Source organism: Oreochromis niloticus, linkage group LG14 (genome assembly GCF_001858045.2).
Source record: "Oreochromis niloticus isolate F11D_XX linkage group LG14, O_niloticus_UMD_NMBU, whole genome shotgun sequence".
NCBI classification, from domain to species: Eukaryota; Metazoa; Chordata; class Actinopteri; order Cichliformes; family Cichlidae; genus Oreochromis; species Oreochromis niloticus.
This window is the reverse complement of record NC_031979.2, coordinates 21,567,905-21,593,703: the sequence shown is the minus strand read 5'-3', so window position 1 is coordinate 21,593,703 and position 25,799 is coordinate 21,567,905. Positions and strand designations below refer to the sequence as shown.

At 37.7% G+C, this 25,799-nt stretch overlaps 2 protein-coding genes across 6 annotated transcripts; one reads left to right on the top strand and one right to left on the bottom strand.

Moving 5' to 3' along the window:
* Positions 1–2,335: 2,335 nt before the first annotated feature.
* Positions 2,336–5,522, bottom strand: mre11 (MRE11 homolog, double strand break repair nuclease). Its single transcript, XM_019345051.2, has 4 exons — positions 5,293–5,522; positions 4,422–4,556; positions 2,884–2,911; positions 2,336–2,764 (listed from the first exon to the last, which is right to left on the bottom strand). The coding sequence occupies exons 1-4, from the start codon at positions 5,303–5,305 to the stop codon at positions 2,707–2,709; spliced, it is 234 nt and encodes a 77-aa protein (XP_019200596.1). The 5' UTR covers positions 5,306–5,522; the 3' UTR covers positions 2,336–2,706.
* Positions 5,523–9,320: 3,798 nt separating this feature from the next.
* On the top strand, positions 9,321–25,055 carry tmprss4a (transmembrane serine protease 4a). Of its 5 annotated transcripts, none has more exons than XM_005455783.4 (13): positions 9,321–9,456; positions 20,214–20,268; positions 20,548–20,688; positions 20,797–20,949; positions 21,039–21,165; positions 21,281–21,400; positions 21,929–21,972; positions 22,282–22,444; positions 22,546–22,712; positions 22,922–23,017; positions 23,130–23,272; positions 23,396–23,548; positions 23,707–25,055. In XM_005455783.4, exons 3-13 carry the CDS (start codon positions 20,577–20,579, stop codon positions 23,716–23,718), a joined length of 1,290 nt encoding a protein of 429 aa, XP_005455840.1. In that variant the 5' UTR covers positions 9,321–9,456; positions 20,214–20,268; positions 20,548–20,576; the 3' UTR covers positions 23,719–25,055. The 5 variants fall into 5 exon arrangements, with proteins under 5 accessions (XP_005455840.1, XP_005455839.1, XP_005455841.1 ...); XM_005455782.4 differs by lacking the exon at positions 9,321–9,456 and adding an exon at positions 11,820–12,183; XM_005455784.3 differs by lacking the exon at positions 9,321–9,456 and adding an exon at positions 19,561–19,710 and having other exon boundaries at positions 23,707–24,968.
* Positions 25,056–25,799: the final 744 nt, after the last annotated feature.

Genomic DNA, 25,799 nt, shown 5'->3' with positions numbered 1-25,799 from the left:
GCCTAAACACCAAAAAAATCTTGGTTATTTGAACCAAAAATGATAGCTTTAATGCCTAAACCTAGCTAAACAATGAGTGAAAAGAAAATAATTCTTTTCTTTTGAAAAGAATTATTAAACTAAGTTAAAAAGTCAAACTCATGTCATTTGAATATAAGTCTTATGGATTATCCAATCACCTGCAACTTTATGTGGCATTGCAAAGTATTTTGTTGAACAGCAAACTTTTTACCCAATTTAGATGTAAGCGAAGATTATTTTTAGACACAAGTCAGTGAAACCAGTTTCACAGGTGACATGCTGTTTTCAGAAACCATGACTAAAGAAAACCCAAGGAAAACCCTGAGACAACAAAATGATACCTCCTTTAAAGAACCATTACATAAGACAACCTGTAGGCTACTAGGGATCTCCATATGCAAATTATGTACAGGAACCAGGTCAGTGGTTTTGAAGCTTCTAAACTGAGAAACAAACACTTCCTCTGTCAGGCTTTACCCCATTTCTAAAAAGTCCCGAGAACAGAATGAATATTGTCAATATGGGTAGATTTTCATATGCCAAACACAGCATCAGGGAAATCCTGTGACAAGTATTCTGTGTATAAACTGCATACAGGGAAGTAAGACAGTTTCATGCAACTTATCATAATATTTTTACATATACACTGATGATTATTATAGAACGTTAGCACGTTGGGAATCCCTGTGCTAAAAGTTTCTTGTTGAGCTCCTGCTGTTCCCTTACTTCTTTTGAATGTCTATGCGTTCTCCAGGTTGGCAATTGAACATAAGGGGAACTCCAGGTTCAATTACCAAAACTGGAAAAATACTTGGCTAATTTTAAGGCAATTAAAATGCAACACAAAACTTCCAAAACTGGGTTTTGTCCTCTGTATGATTTCAAAATATGCCTACACCAACATTATTTAACAATGAGAAACATGTCACTTTGTTTTTCCCGTTACTGCTAGATTAAATCCTTCTCTGTTGAGAAGTTACTGCACAATAGTAGAGCCCATGCATATACAAGTTATGGCAGGTATCACAAGAACTATAGTGCAACTTATGCTTTATCTTATGTTGTCAGCAAAGACTGACATCACAGAAATAAAACACGTTAAAAGAAGAGTCTCAGTTTTCATCTTTTCATCAAAAAAATGAAAAGCCTTCCTCACATGATCGCCAGCTTAATTCCCACTGAAATAACAAAAACATGGAACTGTTCTCCATTTAATAATGAAACACTGTCACTTGACTTGACTACTATAGAAAATGCGCTGTAGATACTAAATCCTTAACAATAAAACTGTTCAGTACTGATAATCTAATATTCCTTCAATAAAACAACAGCAAATCTAAATCTGAAGCCAAGCAAAAAAGAACAACTCTTATTTACCTATTTTTTGGTGATATTTAGCAATAAACACAATAAATGTTAAATGTTAACCAGATTATTGGAACTGTTTCAGAATTACTATTAGCAAAGATAGTTTTGCATGTAATCTTATATTTACTCTTTGCTGACTCATTTTCTGAGAGTTGTTAAACTACATGAAACATCTTTGTCTTAAAAAAAATGTCTGTGTGATGTTGTGTAGATATAAGACCTCAATGTCTTATAACCAAAAGGTTTATGCATTACCCCGAGGTTTCATAGCTAATTTTTGTCAGTCCAGTAATCCATGCATATCAAATGATCAGTGACTGCAAATATCTTCACATGCAAATTTATGTGCAGTCAGTGAAATATTTTGGGCACTGAAAAGTGAATACATTATATTTTCTATTTTAGAGCGTTAGTAGAGAATGTAACTGTGTTGTAGTACATATATGAAGGTTTGTTTTTACAGTTTGAGTTAAAAACCATGTAAAACTATTTCGGTTGTGAAAAACGTTTGTCTTCTGTGAGATATGACTCATTTTCACTGAATTCAAAAGATGACATTTATTCACCCCCACCTCAGAGAGGTCATTGTTTTTTCAATACATGAGTTAGACAAGGTTCAGTTTCATTATGGGAAATAAAATAATGAGACTATAAGGACTTTACCAACTATCACAAGTATCAAAAAGGAACCAGCTATGTGCATTAGGAGGGAAGTCACCTGCAGCTTACCAGAAAGCTGCTTTGTTGCTGTGGTTGAGCTGTTGATATTCTGCCTTCAGTGCAAAAAAAAAAATCTCCTCTGCAGTACAATGTATATATGCTTTCTCCCATTTGGTGTGTGTATGTGCATGTGTGTGTGCATACTCAAATCTGTATCACGGGACACCGCAACATCTTGTCAGTTTCTCTTGACACATAACAAAACTGCCAGTGCGAAATTGGACGGAAATATTTATTTATTTACATGTATAATTTTATATTTTTAAAATTACATGATATTAACAGCAACATAGTTCTGCATATACAGAAAAAAATGCAACACCTCTCCTTGTTTCAAGAAAAAGTTTGCATTTTCTTAAACATAACTATAGAATAAAGTTGTTGCATGATACAAATATAATCAAAAGGAATCAAAAAGTAACATGGTAAACAAACCCCTCACTCTGGGTTTTCCTCAAGTTTTTACACCAACATAAAGCAGCAAATAACAAGCAGGAACAGAGCCATACGTGTTGAAAAAAGGTAGGTGGTGTGTAGGAACGTGACAAACGACTAAATGCCTTCCATCAAGGTGATGATCGAAACACAGACAAGATGTTATTTTATGCTTCTGCTAATGGAGAAGGGAGGGGGAGCCTTCTTCAGGCCGACTTTGCTGTGAAGCATAAAATCAAAAAACACCCATGTGATGATGAAGCAAAGGAGGAAATAAAACTTTTAAATTGCATGTGAAAGGTCTACATTGAAAGGTCATTGTTGAAAAAATCTACTTACGTGAGCACTTTGTCTTTCACTGACGGCTCTACAGAATAAAAGGAGACATAATAAGTAAGGTTTCTAAAGCACAATAGTGTGGTGGATTTATCATGCTGTAGCATTACTTCTGGGCAGTGATGCAGTCAAGCATTTAACCGCACATTTGACAGTTTCAGAAAGATATTTAGAGAGTTGTTTCAGTCAAATTATTACACCATGTGGATAGTTTCTTTTATTTTTATTTTTTGTGCATGTTGAAATAGGTGTTTCTGAAAAATAAGCGGGTCCATTCCACTTTTGTGGAAATGACCTGAGGAACTCGTGATTTCATTATTTATTGCTAGAAAAAAAGGAACTATATGCAGCGATATACCGAATCTAATACACAGTATACAAGGCAAGAATCGAGTTCGTTCTTGAAAGTATGTTGAAAGTTAATATCTGGTATGACATAGCATAACTTCTTTTAAGCACGCTTTTGTTTGATGTATTAAAGAAGGTTCTTGAAGGGCATTCAAAGATCTACTTTTTTTCTTGGAAGCCAATCAGATGCTTGTTAGATGGCGTATCAAAATTTCACTATACTTTTCTGCATTCGCAATTTCATCAATTTTAACAAGATCTCCGACACAACTGCTGCTCCAAACCAAGACAGAACCTTCACCCGGTTTTACAGATGATTATAGACACTCAGTGTAATACCTCTCGCTTGACCTCCTGTACGTACTGACATCGAATAGAACCAAAAATTTCATATTTGTAAAGTTAAACTTTTCATAAAACTTGTTGCAACTGATCTTCAGTCCCGCATACCTCAACCTTTTCTCCCCTTTTCTCTTCCTTAAGAATGGCTACTTGAAAGCCACCTTTCCACTGACACCATTTCTGATTAAACTTCAGTGAACAGTAGATTGATCAGCTGAAGAGCCAGATGCATCTCTCAGGAAACAATCCAGCAAAGGAATGTTTCCTATTTCTTAAGAACGTGACTTTCAGATTCTAAATTTATGCTATGTCTCCATACAACATTGGCTCATCCCTTGAGTTAGTTGCCTTTTTTATGCTTGAATTACTCAATCTAATTTACTTCAGTTTGAAGTGGCTTAACAAACAAAACAAACAAACAAACAAAAATCTGAAAATGGGAAGGTACAAGGATTGGAGCTAAAAAGCAGACATTGTCCAAAGAAAAACTTTGAAAGTTTTTCAGAAAGCCTGGGGAACTATCCCCAAAGACAACTTTAAAAATTTACAAGAAATTCTGTCTCTTTGGAAGCAAAATATAAAGAAATGAGAATTGGCTCAAGGTTTTTGCACAGTACTGTGTGTGTCTTTGCTACAAACACAATTTGTGATGCAAAAAAAAGATGATTTGTGTTATGAATTGAATGGCCTTGTTACTCAAAGTCATTGGTTAGTATAATGACTTATAATGACTGTTAGACTTGATTAAATGTCCGTTTTTTAATTGGGGAAGCAGCAGAGATGCTGTAGACACCAGCTATATTCTTCATGACCAAAAGGAGAATAGAGAATGTATGCTTTTGTTATCTCACCTTTTTTCTTGCAGCATTTTTTACACTTTTTACATTTGTACTTGCAGCAGAATTGTACAATGCCTATGGTGAATAGAATGAACAGGATTCCAAAGCCAACAAGAACCCCAACTGCCGTTGAGTTTACTCTGCTTTCTGCAAATAGAAAATGAGTTAATTAGATCAATACTGCAGACTAATACATTTTCCAATAACCTTACAGGCATGTAAATAAACAAGGTTTTGAAATGACACGGAAATTGAATTTCATAGGGTATTTCTAACAAAAACGAATTACCAAACAGTCTGTCTGGTTTCTTGGGCCTAATTAGATCAATATATATATATATATATATATATCTGTTTGTTTTGAATGAATATTCTCTCTGATTCTGATTGGAAAATCAATCTGTAGCAAAAATAAAAGTAAATAAAACTGTCCATTATGCTAGTAGTTCTCTTTGATGCAAGACTGAGAGACCAAGCATACAGACAGTTAAGAGACAGAAATCTGATTAGGGGAGGTATTGCTTTCAATAAAAACAATTGTCATGCCATCAACTCTTTATAAACTCCCAGAACCGTTAACAGCTTTCAAGAAAGATCTGTGTAGGTTCAAAGTTGACAGTTTGTCATTCAAAATGCATGTAAAAACACTTAGTCACTGTATGAAACAGAAAAGCAAAACCAGCAACACATTTAAAAGCAGTGTATCTATAGAAAAAACAAGAAAGAAATGAAGTTTGAAGAAAACTTTCTGCGAAAGTCCAGTACTTGACAAGAAAGATAAGTCTGACTCATTACACAGAACAGTTTTTGATACTTTACTTGTGTGTGTCACACTTACTGTAAACAAAACTACAAAAAGGTATCTCAGCTTAAAGACTCTTACCACCATTCCCCATAGTTGACTTCTCAGGATGACTGTTGTTATCACTTTTCTTTCTTTGAGTCTCCCCCGTCTCTTTGGAGTTGAGCTATGTCACTCACTTTCTCGACTTTACATCAGCCTTTTTTAAGTTATTTGCCTCAACTGTGAACTAGACCAAAGGCAGAGTTCTCCGTCTTCTGCTCTCTTTGCCTGCGTCTGCTTTTCCATGTCCCCATACCAGTCGTGCTTTAAAACCAGTTCATCTTCTTTCTATATTCTCCACGTCTTCTACCCTCCCTTCATTAACAATTGCTAGAACAATAGAAGTGGTTCTACTAGCCTGTCATTCTTTTGCATTGTCACTCTGCGAGCAGTGGAAAATCTTTTAACAAATTAGTCGCCAGTTTGATGATTAAATATCCAGACACTCAAACTCAAAAATAGAAAGTTAAGCTTTAAGAATACTATCTTGAGCATACAGCCTTACATTTGTGATGTGACTATTTTGTGACTCTAAATCAGATCAAATTGGTGGTTCAATCTCTGGTTCTCTTTTGGCATTAAGATACAGACTGCAGGCCCTTTGCCCCTGTATCAGTATCTTAGGCATGAGAATGAACACCAGGATGCTCCTGATAAGTTAACTAGACTTGCAGTTGGAGTGTGAATGTTAGATATAAAGTACTTAAATGTAGGAAAAAGTGATTGTATGAATGGGGAAATGAGGCATGTTATACAAACTGCTTTAAGTGCTCAAGTTGAGTAGAAAAGTCTTGTACATGAAAACCTTTACCTTCACTTTCCATCTTTTTGACACCTGATTTAGGTGGTGCATTGGGACTCCTGCTGGATGGCTGAGTTATCACACATCTCTGTGACAGCAAACAGGAGGTGAAACCAAATTTCACCTGGGTGAAACAGCATATGAATAGATCTGAGTCAAAAAGCAGAATTGGTATTGAGTCACAAAGTACATACAAAGAAGTCTGAAAATACACAAGCTGCAAAGGTTTTTGCTTAAGTGTAAAAAGTCACAAGTGTAAAATAAAAGTTTCCATCCAGAAGATAATTTTTTGTTACTGGCTAGTTGTTTTTTTATTTACTGTTTCCCCTGTGAAAGTATCACAGAATAAGTGGGCTTCTTTAGAATATACAAGGAGAATCCAATGCAGTGACCCACCAGCTCCAGAACTTCATTTTTATTTTTTTATATTTTTTATATTTTTTGTCCTTCATAGGTTTTCTTGATAGTAAGCTGAATATGTATATTGTATGTTATTGTATTATATTGTGCATATTTTTTTGTCTATCTGTGTGTTGTTGTACATGAGAACAGAAAACGGTTGCTATAAACTCACCACGATTTAACAAGAACTGTGCAAAACAAGTCTAAAAGACGTGTTAGCACTTATGCACGAGCCATTACCAGTGGTGAAATGTTTCCTGTTATTAAAACTGTCTGAGTGAATCATACTCTGACATCACGAGCCTAACCACAAAATGCAAACCACAACGCTGCACAGCAAGTTAAATGCCTTCCCTAACTGCATATCTTAAACTGATAAATGTGACACATTCTCTTGCTGCTGATGGACTCAGATCAAGATGTCTTTAACACCTCCACATTTATCTGGAATTTAAGCTACATGTGTTACCTCAGTACACGTATATAAGTGACCTTTTATTTTTCCTTCCATTATTCAACTTTTCTACCCTTAATGCTGTTTCATCTCCAGGTATTTATGATGTGGAATAGTAGCAATTACTTGTGGGAACCAAATGAGACCAAAGACATTGGTGTTGCAGTTGTGCTCCACTTTTGAATTATCCGTTTGCGCATTATTTATCTCGCTTAGCCCGTCTAGTTTGAGTCAACCAGCCACATTAACAGTATTTGCTCTCAGTTCTGGCTCCTGCTGAGGGTTTTTGTCACTGACTTTTCTTGTGCAGCATCATAAGGTCACAATTTTAAATCATCCAAATTTTTAACCATAATAACATGTCCTTCCTGTTATTCTTAAAATAAGATAATCATCACAGTAAGCATTAGCTTGTAACAGTTAAATAAGTATTGAAACTATAAGACATTCACCCCGACTTCTTACCATCATTGATCTGCTGTGCAGTGGTGACAAAATATCTTGCTCTACTGGCTCGTTGCTTACATTTGTTACACAAATGTGTTTGTGGCACTTTGCATGTGAACAGCAAACAAAAAAGTTCACATGTATTTAGACTAGCAGTGTAACCTGTAGTCCCAAAGCATCTATATGTGCATAGTGATTCTCACTGAATCAAACTGCAGTTTCATCTATTTTGACCTTTGTCAAGGTCTGCCCAGTCACTGCATTCCTGTGGCTGCACGTTGCTGATGTCCACAAATGCTGCTGCTTGCTGATTAGAAGCTTGGCTCACAGAGCAACGCTTCCTGATGCAGTACTTACACCCAAAGCCAGATGACTGACTGAGATGTGCATACAAAACTAAACCTGATATTCGATATTTCTATCAAACAGAAACTGTTAGTTTGATGTTTATTGTTATTTGTAGTAACATGATTAACAGTATCTTTGATTTTGAGCCTTATTTTTTTATCCCTGGTCTCATTTTTTGCCTTCAGTAATCGTTTTGCAAAACTGTAGTGCATATGTCAGTTTTTCCCAATAATAACAATATGGTGACTGTGGAGGCCTTTTTTCAAGTTTGGCCTCTATTTTAATATCTCTATATATAAACATGATATTGACAAATCATACAATGGCCATCAGTAAGTTATAGAAGTTACAGAGACTGTGGAGGCCATTTGAGTACACTGAACCCATTATCATGTTCAAGAAGCAAGTTTGATACAGCCATCAGGAAATGGGTGCACTGTAGTCATAAAGGGAAGGGTATGATCAGCAGTAATGATCACATAGGCTGTGGCATTTAAATAACACTCAGTTGATGCTAAGGGGCCAAAATATACCAAGAAAATATCCTTCACAGTATTATACCACCACCAGTCCAATTCATGAGTTCATGTTGTTCATGCCTAATTCTGACATCTGTGTGCTGCAGCACAAATTGACGGTCATCAGACCAGGAAATACTTTTTCATAAATTTCAGAAAAATTCCACAGGCATCAGCATTACCAGTGGTAATGTAGGAAATGGTTTCTGTAGGAAATGTTTCTGTAAGGTAGGAAATGGTCGATAAGAGTGGGAATCCACTCATTTCTTGAAAAGAATCTTTAAAAAAATTATTGGAAATAAGTTAGCAAATTTACAGTAAAGTATTTTTTTACTATCACATCACACTGAGAAGTGTCACTGATCCTCTGTAATGACAGTAATCATAGAAAACCAGGCTGCGCCGCCCTGTGTCTATGAAGATATCGTCTTTCACGATCAAGATTCACTGCTTGTGGCACACATAATTACCGTAAAAGAGTGCGCTTCTGGGCATAAGGCAGTAGTCCTTATACTGCGGGTGGGTGGCAGGTGGCACAATAACACAACTGAGTGTGTTCCCGGTAGAAATAGATACAAGAGTATAGTTTCTGGAAAATCTCCACAATTAAACCACACGGCATATTTTACTTTCCACGGCTCACATACTTAGAGTTTTATTAAGATAGACTTTCATATTCCGATAAGAAAATGAACCCTATTTGCTTTATCTAGTCCACCCATGTTCCAAAATAGCACTATTATCTTAAAATATAATACATATCTAAATGGATTTATCTGTTTGTGTCTTTTGAGTCACTTTTCTCTTGAGCTAAAACAAATTTCAGTCTTATGTAATGATCCTATTTTTACAAAAGGAATGATTTGAGATGAAAGTGGAGAGACCCGGGAAGTTGAAATGTGAGATTGTTAATCATTAACCGTTTATTTTTTGAGTCTCACAGCTTTCTTGAGGACATATCAAGTTTCACAAAATGCACACCTGTGTGGACAAAGGAGGGCTTGCGTTAACTGGTGGGGAGGTAGTAGTGAAATAGCTTTGGTGGTAAATTGACCAGGCATGTGAGGGCGAGAGAGAGAGAGAGGGAGAGAGAGAGGGAACATTCAGGTAAGCGGTCTACAGAGTGGAAGTTTGCATACCAGGTGTCACTTCCAACCAGGCTGCTCTCTGTTCTCCAGATGCTTTACCGAGAACTTCACTGAGAAAGACTGACAGTGACAGCCATTTCTCAAGTAAGGAAAAGCAATATATGTTTATCTGTGCTAATGTAATTAGTATTTTTTGTAGTCCTGCTGCTCTATTTCTCGCTTTTTTTTTTTTTTTGCAACTTTGCAACTTTGCAATCGTGATGGCATCTAGGTAATTTCTATGTCATTATGTGTGTTTTATTGTATTCATCCAGGAAAGGGAGAACTGAGGAAAGAACAGCATCCTGTATGAGTATTAGATATGGGGAACTTCACCAGCTCAGAGAAAACTTTCATAATTCTGTTTCCAAGTTTCGGCTTTACTAAACTCTGATAAGAGCATAGCTGATAAAGATGTGTTAGCTTTAAAGGGGATTCCCGGATTTTAAATTTCTGTAGTCCAACACATTTTCAAGTTCTTCAGATGAATATTCTTTCACTGAAATTCATGGAATGATAAGATCAATCTCTGACGTCATTGAAAAGAAACGGAAAGCTTAACGTGTATCCGTTAAATCCATTCATAATGGGCTAAAGTTGAACATAGTCAAATACAACATTATTAGCCATTTTAACAGGAGATTAGATTAAAAAATCACTCTCTGCTTAAATTCTTCAGAGGTTTGCACAATTTTCATATCTGCTGCTAAAATAATTGTTGCTCAAGAATGCTTTTGTAGAATAAGCAATAAAAACGCTTGAAAATTGGAAGTTCTCTTATTTATTTCATGTTCATTGTCACTACTGAGTCTCAGCAGAAACACACATGTATTTAAGTTAATATGTAACTTATTAGCAGGACGTTCATGCAGTCCTTGAGCTTTGCACACAACTAGATTTAAAAGAAAACAGAAGATACAAACAACAGGTGGCTTCCACAAAGAAGTTAATTAATTTTATCTGCATGTGGCTGGATGTCACGTCACAGAACTGATAGGATTAAAAAAAATGAAGCAGTCTTTTAATGGACTCAAACAAGGGCGTACAATAGCTTTATTAGATCCCTGGCTTTCTCTCGTCTTCTCTTTAATTGTGTGTGCAAACATTTTGTCAGCTATTGTTTAATCATGTCACACTGTTGGAGAGGGTAAATATTGCGACTGCAGCATTCACGCAACTAACAATGTTTGCCTGTGAGAAATGTAGTATAGCAAAGGGGAATACAAATGATGCCTGATTTTCTTTGCAAACTGTGTAATGCTGCTTGCGATGACAATTTTCCACAGGCTTCAATGGGTAAACTCACAAAAAGGATTCATGCATTATAATTCAGGGTGGAGGCTCTAAATGTCTTATTAATTCTACCCCAGCCTGAATTCCAACAAAGTAACAGCAGTTATTGGCTGAAAGAGACCTAAGCAAAAATGATTAGCTTCAAATTGATTTACTTCGGCAATTCTACCTGTATATTGTAGCAGCTCACCTGAAGTACTATCAGTCCCTCCATTTTCTTATAAAGTGTATGCTATGAGACAACTGATGATAGCATATGAGAGTCCAATTGACGAAGTGTTACTGCTTTTTGTAGACCAGGTCAAACAGCACAGTCAGTTCCTGTTTATTACAATGGTTCTTTCTCCTCGGCTGACCTTATCAGTCTTCTCTCTCGCACGCTCCCAATCAAGCTTTTGTTCTTGCTCTGGTGTTTATGCTCAGGGTCCCATGACATTCACAGTGGCTTAATTTTTAGAAGCTCTGACCTAGTGACCAGGATGGTCACTGAATGCACCTTAATTTATGCACCAAGATAATTTAGCTCTTCAGAATTTTAAGCAGAGATATTCTGCAGCATGGCTAACTCAGTCAGGGATGTTGGACCCACAATCTCAGCAGTCACTACAACTGTGGTATACTTGCACACAAAGTATTCCAGCAATCTTTCCAAAGTAGTTGTGCAACTACTGCCATTCCATTATTAATTTCAATTTGCATAACATATAGAATGAAAGCATATTGAAATGTATTCGCCTCTGCATCACAGTGATTTTGTACACAGTTTGCTTGTATGGACGTGCACCATTTCATGACGTTGATGTCAGACAGGGCACTGACTAATACCAACAGACTTCTCATTAGACTGTCAAAACAAAAACAGATGGGAGACACACCTAAACCTCCGAGCGTACTCCGTGCCACTGGAAATTTCATGTTTTACTGGGTTTGTGTGTTACTTTTGTGTTTTTGCATCCATTTGTATACATGCAGAGGGCTTGCCACTTGAATGTGTGTTTGGGTAAAATTTGAAAGCCAAAGAATGACTGACGGGGGGCTAAAGAACACAACAGGAGAAAAATATAAAGAGAATGTGCTTTATGTCCGGAGGCTGAAGAAGTTTAGATTGGGAGGATGGTGTGGGAGGAGGGACAGAAATGAGAAAAGCACACAGGTAGAGAGAGACAGAGAGCAAGGAAAAGAGGAGGGTTAAAGTGTCAGGTTACCTGGACTTTAGTTTTGTTTTGTCAGTGGGACTCGATCGTAGCTCTCTGTGTTGATTTGAAATGCTACATACTATCACACGTAATTGCGGCCTTGGCGTTTTGAAGAGGGGTATCTGATTAAGTTATATTACTACAGAAAGAAAACAGTAAGGAAAGAGGAAGACAGTGAGAGACTAATCTGAGCCAGGACGGTAAGAGGAAGGGGACAAAGATAACCAAGGGACAGCAAAGTTTCTGAGGAATACCACCTCCTGAAAGGGAGGGCAGTGTTTACTCTGTACTCTGTGACAAGCTACATCAAGGCCTTACCAAAAGAGAAACCTTCACCATGTGGGTAAGTGCAACTGGAAGTACAATCAACTTTATTTACATCATGTAAGTGGACAGTCAATGGCTTGCCTGTGAGAAGTGATTTGAATAATGACCTCTGGATATTACGTGGTAATAATATTTAACGTAATATAAAGACACTGGATAGACCTTTTGCATTGTAATTACTTACAACAGCAGCTATGTTGAAATGATAGCTCATACAAAACCAGAACAGATGTTGCGTAGTGGTATATTTAGAGGACTTTATCAATGGTCTGTGATCAGTAGCAGTAGCACGCAGGAACATTTCACATTCATAATTTAGCCAATAGAATTTTTGATATTTGAATGTGGAGCAAGGCCGTATGTAGAATACAATACTTTTCACAATATCACCGAATGGAAAAGACAGCCATTAATGTTAGACCCACAAAACTGAGTAACAACTAACGCAAACACATTTTGTGGGTATACAAGAAGAGTGTGCGTTTACTCATTTCAGGATTCATAAAGAATAATTCCAGCCAAGTCTTTTTATGGAGAGAGAGAGATCTAGGTATTTGTTACATTAAAATTTGTAACTTCATACTCTTCAAAAGCAACAAGGTTTCACAGCGATGCTTTTAATAGTCTTGTCTGTGTGTGTGTGTGTGTTTGTGTGTGTGTTACTACAACAAGGCAGTAAGGCAAACATACTTGAACAACAGGCTTACCGTATCAAGGGCTTTTTTCTGTTAAACTTGACCCAGTTATACTTTTTCCCTTCAAGGCTTCCCTGGCAGCAGTCCACTGTATGAATCAGCTAGGCTTATTAAAAAAGTCTACTGTAGGTGGCAATCCAGAAGGAATCTCACCTTATTGCGATCGCAAGTTATACCCTTAGAAGGAGTATCCTTAACTCCAAATACATAGTTGTTGGTTTTTGTTGGTTTTTTAAAATTAATGTATAAAGGACATTTATATTTACATACAGTATTTTGGTTAACAGCCAAATAAAACCAAGGACTTCTATTCATAGCAAGTCATTGTTATCAGTAGAAGTCCTTGGTCTTAGAGGCTGTCAATTTTTTCCACTTGTACTTCACCACTGGCCTTTTGAAGAGCAAACATTAGCAACAATGTTTTTGATCCAGTACAGCACTCCCAGTGTTTTTCATAAACAGTTTAGTTGTTGCTCTGAATAACACGTGACTAACTAGTACTTCCAGGCTGTTTTGAAATATTGCCCTGACTCATAAAATAGTTTAAATTTGTCTTGGTACCGACGACAACATCTAAGTTTCCAACTACACACTGTCGTCATATCTCATGGCATGACAATGCTTTTTTTACAGGAAGGTTCACTCAAGGCAAATTTCTTTAGCCCACTTCCTGGTTTTCCATGTCGAATGGCCTGCCCACTATTTTGTTCATCCTGCTTTTATTACTTCCCGAAATAACTGTAATTTATACCACAAGACGATAACCTACTTTCTCCTACTGTTTATTCCCCCCCCATAAACGTTACTTCCAGTTGGTTTCAGGGATGGGTCTATGTGGTTCTTTTGTGACTGTGTATTGACTAACAGTGGTTAAAAATGAAATAGTTAATGAATATGGTGAATGTTTTATTTTTAAACTCTGAGAAAATGAATAAGCTGGGCAGGTGAAATCTCAGAATCACCTTATATTGCTTTTTTTGTTTATTTATTTTTTAAGTATATGGATATAGACTAACTACAGCTTAACAGCATGTTTACTGTAGGAGAGTAAAATTCTTATGTTATTTGCAAAAGTGCCACAAAGCCTATTGCATAGACCTGAAATATACTGGATTTCTATGAGAATTATGAAATGTTGGTAAATGAAATAAAGAGGAAGGTGTCACATTTATTTGTACGTTATATTCAACTCTCGTGCTTTAAGCTGAAAGCTGAACGTGACCATTACCTCAGGAAGCACATGAGCAAAACCAGCATAGAGCTACTGAGCTACCGTTCAGGGAAAAAAAGAAAGAAAGGAAACCTGTCCAACAGCATTCTTCGCCCCTCTCTCTATGCAACTTGTACATTTCCACTGAAACACAATCACAGTTATTTGATCTGTTTTCAAACTTTGGCCTTCATATTTCTCTGTAGTGCTACCAAATTAAGACTAGTGACACATAAATGTGCAAATGGAGGGGTGGATTACCTGATACTTCTGCATCAAAAATAAGCAGAAGTGAAAATTAAAGAAAATAACTGTTCCCAGTTTTAATCTGTGTGTTTTGGTTTTGGTTTTGGTTCTGGAAAGTCCTCACTGGTTAGTGACCTGCATGTTGTGTTTTTGTACCCGCTGATCTGATGCATACGTGCTACGCTAAATGTAGTTGTAATGCAGTGGATGAAAAGCTGTGAGGACAAGACAAAAGTAGAACAGCAGGCAGATGAAAAGTGCTCTTCGAGCTACTCCTCTGTAACAAAATACACCGTACACTAAAATCTTCTAATAGGCCAGTCAACAGCCACATTGATGTGACACTTGATCTACAGTATAATGCTACAGGCGAAACCACATGACTAGCATGCTGTGAAATGCAGTGAGACTAGCAGTCATAACTGAGTATACCACAACACAGATGACCTTTGTTTGTGAAAGGCATAAAAGTGGTTGAGGTTCAAAATGTTGGCATATGTTGCTAAGATGCTGGGGATAAGCAAGTAAAGGTTTGCGTTTTTCAAGGGGGAATAACATTACAGTAGCATTTGAGGAACTTTAAGAGGGAAGTTGAAAATGTAGTCATTATTTCACACAGCACAGTACAGAACAAGATTTCACCAGTTTTGTTCAGTAAAATGTTTATCTAATTCCTATTAAAGACTATAGAGTTTAAGGCTACGTCCACACGTACACGGGTATTTTTGAAAACGGAGATTTTCCGTTTTAAAAAATAATCCCGTCCACACGTAAACGCAGAAATGAAGGAAAACGCTGCTAGGAACATGCCAAAGCAACAGGTGGCGATATATTCCTAACCGTGTAGAAATGTTGGCCAATCAGAAGTCTAGAAGCCTCGGTAGGAAATAGTAAACAAAGATGGGGCATAGAAGCAGAACCGAGTCCTATGTGTGGAGGGACAGTAACTGTGTGTGTATATGTAAGCATTTAAACACTGCAGAGAGTACAATTAACAGTAACAGTATTGTAGAAATTCATTTCACCGAAACAATAACGTGGCGCACAGTGTGACGTCAAAAAAGGCGCACACCTTTGACGCTGCGTTTTCTCCGTTTTTCTCATCCACACCTAAATGCAAAAACGGAGTTTTCGGAAATATCCACCCTGGCAGGCGTTTTTAAAAATCTCCGTTTTCAGTGACCGAAAACGCCGTTTACGTGTGGACGAAAGGTGCAAACGCATAGAAAAATCTCCGTTTTCAAAAATACCCGGGTACGTGTGGACGTAGCCTTAAATTCATATTAAGAACACAACTTGTGATTTTAATTGTAAAGTTGACTGAACTTGAGGAACAGTAATGGCAGTCAAGCATGACAATCACTCTAACAGAAACTGAGCCGAAGCCATGGGAATTTTTCTGTGTTGTACACTTTCACCACGGTATTTTGCTCGCTGCTGTGTGAAATTTATAAACACACTTTGACTCATTTTTTTTGCCTGGAGGCAAAAAGGTGTTAGCGTCTTACTAGCTGTTTATACTACAGATTTGAAAGATGAAGTGTAATAATAACACAACACGCACAAAAAAAATTCTCTCTGAATATCAACTAAATGTTTGAGATGTACTGTGAGCTTAATTACATGCTACATGCAGTTTACAGCAGTATGACAGAAACACCATACTTTTCAATTAGATTTTTTTCTAGTCCCTTTATTGCACAAGAAATAAAGAAGCTAAACAAGTTTATCAAGTGTTTTGGGAACCTGAACAAAGCTAAGATATTTTACCAGCATATACTGTGGTGTGAAAAAGTACTTGCCCCCTTCCTGATTTTCTAGGTTGTTTTTTTTTATTTCTGCATATTTATTGCACTTATATGTTTCAGATCATCAAACAAATTTAAATATTAGACAAAGGTAACCTGACTAAACCCAAAATTTATATTTTAAGTGATGATGTCTTTGATTAAGGGAGAAATGTTATCAAAACCTACCTGGTCCTGTGTGGAAAAAGTCGCTTTCCCTCTACTTAAATGATGAATTAACTACATTTTATGGAAAGCTGAGTTCAATTTCATTAAGCACACTCAGGCCTGACTACTGTTGAATCAAGAAATTGCTTAAAAAGAACCTTTCTAACAAAGTAAAGCAGACTAAAAGATCTTAATAAGCAACACATCATGCCACAATCTAAGTCATTGTCATCTACAGTATCAGTCTGGAAAGGGTTATAAAGCCATTTCTAAGGCTTTGGGACTCCAGTGAACCACAGCGTGAGCCATTATACACAAACTGAGAAAACTTGGAACACCAGCGAAGCTTCCAAGGAGTGAACGGCTGACCAACATTACTACAAGAGCACATCGATGACTCATCCAGGAGGTCATAAAAGACCCCAGAACAAACTTTAACAACCACAGGCTTCATATGTCTCAGTTAAAGTCAGAGTTCATCATTCATTAATAAGAAAGAGACTGGTAAAAATAATAAGATCCATGGGAGAGTTCAAGGAGAAAACCACTGATGACCAAAAGGAACATAAAAACAAAAAACATCTTGATGATCCCCAGGACTTTTGGGAAAATACTCTGTGGACTGATGAGACGAAAGCTGAACCCTCTGGAGGGTCTGAGTCCCGTTACATCTGGCATAAAACTAACACAGCATTTCCAAAAGGGAACATCATACTGAGAGTTAATGTGGTTGCAGTACTGTGATGGTCTGGGGCTGTTTTGCTGCCTCAGGACCTGGAGGAATTGCTGTGGTAAATGGAACCATGAATTTTGCTGGTCTATCAAGACATGGAGGAGAATGTGCAGCCATTTGTTTGTGTAGAACCCAAGTGTGCTCTGCAGCAGGACAATGATCCAAAACACACCAGCAAGTCCACCTCTGTATGGCTTAATAAAAACAACATGAAGACTTTGGAGTGGCCTAGTCAAAATCCTGACCTGAATCCCACTGAAATGCTGTGGTATGACCTTAAAAAGGTGGTTCATGCTCAAAAACCCTCCAATGTGGCTGAATTACAACAATTCTGCAAAGATGAGTGGAGCAAAATTCTTCCACAGCTCTGTAAAACACTCATTGCCAGTTATCACAAATGCTTGATTGCAGTTTTTTCTGCTAAGGGTGGCCCAACCACTTTTGAGGTTTAGGGGGCAATCACTTTTTCACACAGGGCCGTGAAGGTTTGAATTTTTTTCCCCTAAGCAATAAACACTTTCATTTAGAAACTGCATTTTGTGTTAACTTGTGTTATTTTTGTCTAATATTTAAATTTGTTTGATGATCTGAAACATTTAAGTTTCAAAATCAGGAACTCAGGAAAGGACAAACACCCCTGTTACTCTCAGATTATGGACTATAGCCCTGATAAAATCTGTAAATGCCAAACAACATGTCACAGTTCTCCTCTTTTTCTTCTTTTTTGGCTGCTCATATGCCTCCATCTTACCCTATCCCAAGCATCCTCCCCTGCAATGATGTCTAAAAGTAGCTTGTCTTGTCAACAACAGCTAATGAGGGCTAGAGAGGCAGGAAAGGGACTGGTTGGACGTAATGAATATGCACATAATAGCTTAATGGTGTATGGGTGTGAGACACCTCAGAGCTGAAGAAATGACTGAGTGAATGAGAGAATGAAATAAGCTACTCTGACTAATAATTGAACAAGGGACACATATCTTGTATCTCATAGTGACTGACTTTCTGGTGTAGTACAGGCAACGAATGAGTGAAAGAAGGAAAATTATTAAGGCGCCTACAAGTTGAGTAATTGCTTTGGAGCATCTGTTTTTGACCACAAAGCTCTGTAAAGCTCTTCAAGCTCAGCACCAAATACCTTTTTTAATGTCTTTTTAATGTGAATGTAACCAGTCACTGGCTAAACCCCAAATCTCTTCCATGACATATTTGATATGCTTCATTAGTTATATTAGTTATCATTACTGACCATCAGAATCAGCTTGCTATAGCAAATATGTGTACATATACAAGGAATTAATCTCTGGTTATTTCTTTGCTCTATTTGTACAAAACAGACAATACTGACAACATGGCATCAACATGACATAGACAATAGCAACACATAACAACACGTATAGCATATCTAGGGTGCAATGGTGCAGAGTGCATATATAAGGGATGGATAACTGGTTACTATATATACAGTAACCATGTCAATAATATTACCAAAAGTCACCTTTGAACAACTGTTATGTATGAGCTTAAGTAACATCTTGCTATGCTGTGGCTAATGTAAGCTAGCCAGCCACTTTGTGTGTTGTTAAGCAAAAAGGTAAGAAGGAAAAAAGGATTATTAAGACAACTTAATAATAAGAACTCAGATTGAAAGACCATAGGTAAATAACTAAGTCTGCTCCTATTACCCCATTTGGTGTTACCCATCTCCACTAAAGAGACCAAAGTAAAATGAGCTTACTGAAAAAACAATCATGTCTCTAACTAAAGTCTGTTTAAGGTATACATTTTTAAAAAGACACTGGAGAGCTATTTTCAAGGACAATTCAACTTTATGAAAAAAATCACAAAATCAAGGTGTCATCAGTAAGTGTGCTGATTTGAAAGCATGGACCTGCTGCTGTCTTAAGTCTTCTGTAGTTAGGTCATTTAGACACATTTCCTAATCTGAAAGCCAAAGTATGAAAATGAAACAAAAAGAATAGAGGCATTACTCGTGACTGAAATTTTGTGACTGAAATGGACTGTATGCACTTACACAAGCTGTTTGACTTGCATAATATGGGCCTTTAACCTGATTCCTTTTATGTGAAGGACACTCACCCTGATTTATCAGTTTAAACTGTTTCTACAGTATCAGCTCCAGTTGAACAGAAGATTCACTGAGCCCAAGTAGAGCCTGTCATACTACTCACTACACAGGATACTTTTTACTGTCGGTGTATTTTGTGCTTGGGTGATTTTTCCAAAAAGACACATAGTTTTAATGTGACTAACACATTACAACTACTCCCTGTCATCCGTGCATAACTGGTCATTTTCTGTGATCCTCCACTAGACATAGATTGTATTTTATGCACCAATCTACAAATGCAGACCCATAAAAGACAGATCAACCGGTTTGTTGTTAATACTTAGAGAATTGTAGAAATGGTAAAACCATGAGTATGCAGGGAGGAGATGTTGGTTACTGGCAGAAGGGCTGAGCGTGCTGAAGTGCCAGCACTTGAAAAAGCTGTGAAAACAGGTGGGGCAGGCCTACTGTGGTTGGCTGGGTGAGCGCTGAAAGAGGAAATGGGTTAGAGGTTGATTGGCTTTAGCACTGGTGAATAATAGAAACATACAGACAAAATGGCAGATCGGGCTGAATTACAGGAATGATGTTAATCCAAAAAAACCCAAACGACCCTAGCTAAAGCAACAAAAGGTAATCAAAGCTAATTAGTCCTGGTATCAGTGGCCTAACGACCACTGATACCATCATGTTAGTAGACTGAACAATGTAACAGAGGAGGAGATGAAGGCCCACCTTTTATTCACAGCTGTCTAGATGGGCAGATGTACGGCAGGTGTGATCAGTCACAAGTAGACAAGGAAATTGGGTCCAGTGTTTCACACACAAACATTCCAACTCAGAGCAAGACACGACACAATCGAGAAGAGCAAGGCACTGTAAGAAACTCAAATTTAAGAGAGCTATTTTTACACATGTTTAAACACTTATCTGGAACTAAACACAAAAAAAGCTCTGCTGAAAGAGTTTGTGCAAGCTCAGCTACTTACTGACATTTGCATGGTCGCATGGTAAATTAAGCATGTCCATGCTCAGGGAGTTGAAGGAGGTATAACCTAGAGGCACAGACACCTGATGTGATGAAGTGCAGATTACACACCAGTCCTCACCTTTGCTTTTGTCTCTTCTGTCCTCAGACAGCTGCTCAGCTCCCTGAGGAAACCTCAAGGCCATTAAATCCTACGAACCCAGGTAAGCTATGTTTGTGTTGGTTTGTTGGTATGTATTTTTGCTGCGCTGAAATAATGTTTTTATGAATATTATGATAAATACTTGGAAACAGCCAGGCCAGGCAGTAATAAGAATTTGCAGTGCACACTCTTTTTTTTTTTCCATCTTGACAAATTTCTCTACCCTTTTTGGTCTCTGTTCTGCGGTTTCTATTCTGCTATCGCAGTTTCCTGTTGATTGCGTCCTTACGTTTCTTTTTCCATTCTATTATCTCACTTCAAATTATTATTCTTCCTGCAGGTCCTCGGCCAGGACGCCACAGAAGGCCCATGACGGCTCCAAACACCCCGAGAGAGAAGAGAGCGAAGATCAAGAAAGTGTTGATCACTACACTGACAGTTCTGTTGATACTGGGCATACTGGCCATTGCAGCATACTTCAGTGAGTTACAATTCCTGAAAATGTACTTCCTCAAAACACACTTTACACACTGCAATATGTAAAACTGGCCACACACTTGTGATTCCTGTCCCTCTCTTTTCTTTTCAGTTAAAAACTTGATTGAAAGTAAATACTTCTTTTGCACACGGTCAGTGAAATTCATCCCGTTAGACAAAACCTGCGATGGGCACATTGACTGTGCAGGAGCAGAAGATGAAATTACCTGCATGACAACCTTTAAAGTAAACACTACATTTCCAGGTAGAGTGCACTCCCCACTCTTTCTTTGTCATCATAAATGAACGAAAAACTGAAAAATGCCTCCTCTTCCTCCTCATTCCGCTCTCCAGTGCGACTCCAGTCGAATGATCAGGTCTTGCAAGTTTACAGTCCAGACTCAGGTTGGCGGACTGTTTGTGCTGACGACTGGACCCAAGCGCACACACAGACAGCATGTACACAACTGGGATACACAATGTGAGTTTACTATCACAAGGTGTTTATATTTGAGGAATACCTTGCAAATTTAACATCTGTTATGTGATCTGAAATCAAGGATAAAATCACCCCCCCCCCCTTCTTGCTTCCACAGGAAGCCTACTAGCAAAAACATCTTAGTAAGCTCCTTAATGTCACCGATGAAAACGGGACCATTCACAGCTGTCAGGCCAGGGACCTCAAACACGCCTATACAACAAGCCACTGCTGACCGGTAAGGAAGATGTCATCATAAAGGAGCCAAATCATGACTTCATGTTTTGCTATTGCGACATAAACTAGAGAAAATAGAAATGCTAATAAGGGAATCTTCTGTGTGTCACTTTCTGTTAAATTTATTCTTACAAAGAAGCACCGGCTCCTTGCGAGTTACTTCTGCATTTAGCTAAAAAGAGGATCCCAATATACACTTCCCATGCTTGGTATCCCTGTTTGTTAGGAAAATCTTCACTTCTTCTCTCCTTTTCTCTTTTAGATTTCACTTTTTTTCCCCTCTTCATATACAACCTATTCAAATGAGTCTTTAGTTTCTATTCCTGAAAGACAAAAAGTCCCACAGTTTTTGTTCCTTCTATCTTATCCTTTACGAAAGTGAACAAAACAAAGATTTTACTTTATAATAAAACCCCAGCAGAAATGCAAACGAAATTCTGCATGGGGGTAAAGACAAGTTAGCAATTGTTTTGTGATCATATGAATAAAGCCTGGCATTTGACCTACTCCTCTTTTATCTCTTCAACAGCAGTGTATGCAACTCTGGATCTGTGGTATCTTTATCCTGTTCAGGTGAGTTTTATTTTTACAAAGGCAGCACCTATCACTAATGCTGTTTACAACACCTAACAAGGCAGAGTGGGGTTCTCGGCTTTGTAGGTGGAAAACTACTTGGTTGTGTGAAGAGTTTCACACTAACAGGCCCATACATGTCTCCAGGAAACAGCAGAAATCTTTCCTAGCAACATATAACAAAGTAGCTTCCTTCAATCCTAACAGCTCAAAGAGGTTTCTGAAGAAAGCAAATAAACAGACATAATATAAAAAGCAGTTTGAAATGAACCACGGGTCCTTGCAAATAACAATATTATATCTTATTAGACTGTGGAAAAGTGGGCCCTGAGCATCGCATCGTTGGGGGCACTGATACATCCATTGACCACTGGCCATGGCAGGTCAGCCTGCAGCGGTCTGGCCAACATACATGTGGAGGCTCACTGGTGTCACCGCGCTGGGTAGTCACTGCTGCCCACTGCTTCACTGGGTCAGTATAGTTACCATAGTATATCATTTCCACTAAATTTGCTTTGTCTTATTCATTAACCTCATGATCCCGCTTCCTTCTTTTGTTTTTGATTCTTGCAGAAATAATAGGGAGTTGAGGCAATGGGCAGTGGTGTCAGGCCAGACAAATATAATCACACTGGGAGGCTCCTCTGTGGACAGAGTTATAGTGAATGGAGACTACAATGCAGAAACAAATGACTATGACATAGCACTGATGAGACTCACTAGGCCAATCACAGTGTCAGGTTAGTTTAAATTGTATTCCTTATGTTTGTATTCAGTAGGCTCAACCACCTCTCTGTTGCCCTCTAGTGGCATCAAATAGCAAGCTTCTCACTACGAAGTAACTTATATTCAGTCTGTGTAATTAGCTTATATCTTTATGTATTTTCAAACTCTCAAAGTTACATAAAACAAATAACAATGTCCACTTTATTAAATGTTTTTCTTCAAGATATCAGAAGACCAGTTTGTCTGCCTCCTAAAGACTATATCATCACAGCTGGAACCTACATGACTGTGACAGGGTGGGGATACCAACGGGAAAATGGTAAGAAATCCAACATGTAACCTATTCTTTATCAACTGATAATGAAAACAGAAAAGATACTTTTGCCTGTCTATGAGGTTGCAAACATTGTGTGCTTGTGTTCTGCCTTCAGGTGCAGTTTCTGACATACTGCAGGAGGCCAATGTCCCTCTGATAGCTCAGTCAGCATGTTCCAGCTACACACTCTACGGTAGCGCAATAACAAATAGGATGCTCTGTGCTGGCTTCCCAGAAGGGAAGGTTGATGCCTGCCAGGTAACAGGCCTCCAATTTATTTTCTAATTTGAATTAATTAAAGGTGTTACATTAGATTTTGTATTTTGGGTATTATAGTCATTTTTGGTGAACGAACTTTTTAAAATGTATTTTAAATGTCAGGGGGACAGTGGAGGCCCTTTGGTGCACATCACTGAGTCCAATTGGAATCTGGTAGGCGTGGTGAGCTGGGGCGTTGGCTGTGCCCGGAAGGGAAAGCCAGGTGTTTACTCCAACGTGGAAATGATGCTCAACTGGATCCAAACAGTCATTGAGGTACTGCATATGGATTAATAATGCCACATTGAATGTTGAAAGGAAGTCACATCGCAGCATGTTTGTCACTTCAATGTTTAAGAATTTACCTCAAAAATATTAAAAACTGTAATTTAATATATACAATCCTCAAGATGATTTCTATTTCATCTCTACAGAAACACCCATGATGTCATCCATTGCGACAAACAACCACCACGAGAATCCAGTGCGGTCTACCTCTGATAGACTGTGAAACTTAAACAAACCTGTCTTTTTTTCTCTCTCTCTCTCTTTTTTTCATTTTGGTTGCCTAAAGGTGAGAAAAGGTTGCAGAGAGAGGGGAAGTTGAGGATCTCAACAGCAAAATGGAAACGGAAACACAGCCATATGCATAAACACAGTGCGCACACACACACACACACACACACACACACACACTTCATCAAACACACATCAGGTGCTGCTTGTGCCATTTCATATTCGTTATCTCAGGGGAAAAATAGCTGTAGCTGTGTGCACTGGTATGTTTGGGATCTTTATAGCAGAATGTTATACATGTTTTGTTTTTTTAAAGCATTTTTGTCTTTGTATGTGCATATGTCAGACACAAGTAATTGACTTGTGTTGTTGTTTTGTTTTTCTTAGAGAATAATCATCAAAGTTTATTTTATCTATATTGACACTAATTGCTGCAAACACTGTGTTGTGAAGTTTTTTTTTGTGTCTCTTATGTTTGGAGTTTGTCTGGCAAGCTTCAGATATAATGTACTTGATTACTGTGTGCCTTGACTATTGGTGTGGTATGTGTCGTTTTACGGTTAATGTTCAACTGCTACAGAGAAAGTTAACAGACCTTATTATCAGGTATTGGAAATATTTTAAAGTGACAAAAGGTCTGAGAGTTTAATGCATTTATTGTGCTATTTTAGATGATCACCCTATTAAAGGGCAAAGGCACTTTTTTTTCTTTTTTTGCAGGACTGCAGGTGTGATACTTCTGACCTCGAGATGATTTAGCACTTTAAGTGGAAAGTGAGAACTAAAGGACCTCACTTTATGCACAGAGGATTTAGGTCACAAGTCTACACATACATTCAATATAAACATTCATAGATCATATTGTATATTGGCTCCATCATGAGTGTCAAAGTAGTCATGCATCCACAGCAACTTTAAAATACTCTCGCATTAGCCGGAATATTCAGACTAGTGTTCACCAAGTTATTTCCTTCACTGCAAGGGAATTTCTCCCAAAAATACTGCAGAATTTGTTTTTGTCAAATTTATTGCAGTTGGTTAACTGTTGCACTCAACCAAAACTCATTCCAACAGGAAATAAACCTGAATTTGTTTTAAAACTGTTTCTTTACTGAAAAATGTACTTTATTATATCATATATTAAATAGTTGGACTTGAGTATGAGTGCCATGAGGGTTAATATTTGTGAATATTTTCCATTTTGTTGTCGTTGTTGTTTAATATATCTGAGTCATTTGCAAAGACAATAAAAACAATGTTAACTTGGTAACTGCGATGATTGTTCTATTCTTAATTGTGTGCTGTTAAATGTTTCAGTGTCATCCCAGCCTCAAACAAACACCCAAAGACCTTAAATTAACAATACAGTGAAGAAGAAATAATTTCTTTATCATTATTAAATTCATTATTATCAAACTTTTGTTTTCACAATCAGATTATAGTCCACTTTGCCAGCAGATAAATAATTTGTTCAGCATGACTGGAGATTAAAGAAATATAAAACATCTACTTTGTTCTTTTGCATCTTGGGCAAATCCCAATCAAGATATTACTTTATACTGCCCCCTTATGGTCAACAAAGTACAGGGACTTCACTCCGTTAATACCTGACCTCTAACATTGTTTTTATTTAGAATTCGAGGAATATGGCTAGATTGCGTCAAGCTGATAGAAAGGCAACAGTAACTCATATAAACACAAGAAATGCAGAAGAGCAACTCTAAATTCACAACATCAAACCTTGAAGCAAATGAGCTACAGCAGCAGAAGAGTCTAAAGAATTTGGATGGTTGGGTCAGCCATCCTGCCTTGTAGCAATGGTTCAAGCTGCTGCTGCTGGTGTAAAGGTGTCGAAAACAGTTTCTTGTTATACTTTATGATTACAGAATTCCCATCTTCTCATGGCTGTTTCCAACAAGGTAACATTCCATGCACCAAAGCTCAAGCTGGTTTCTTAAACATGAAAATGTGTTCACTGTACTCAAATGCCCTCCACAGTGACCAGATCTCA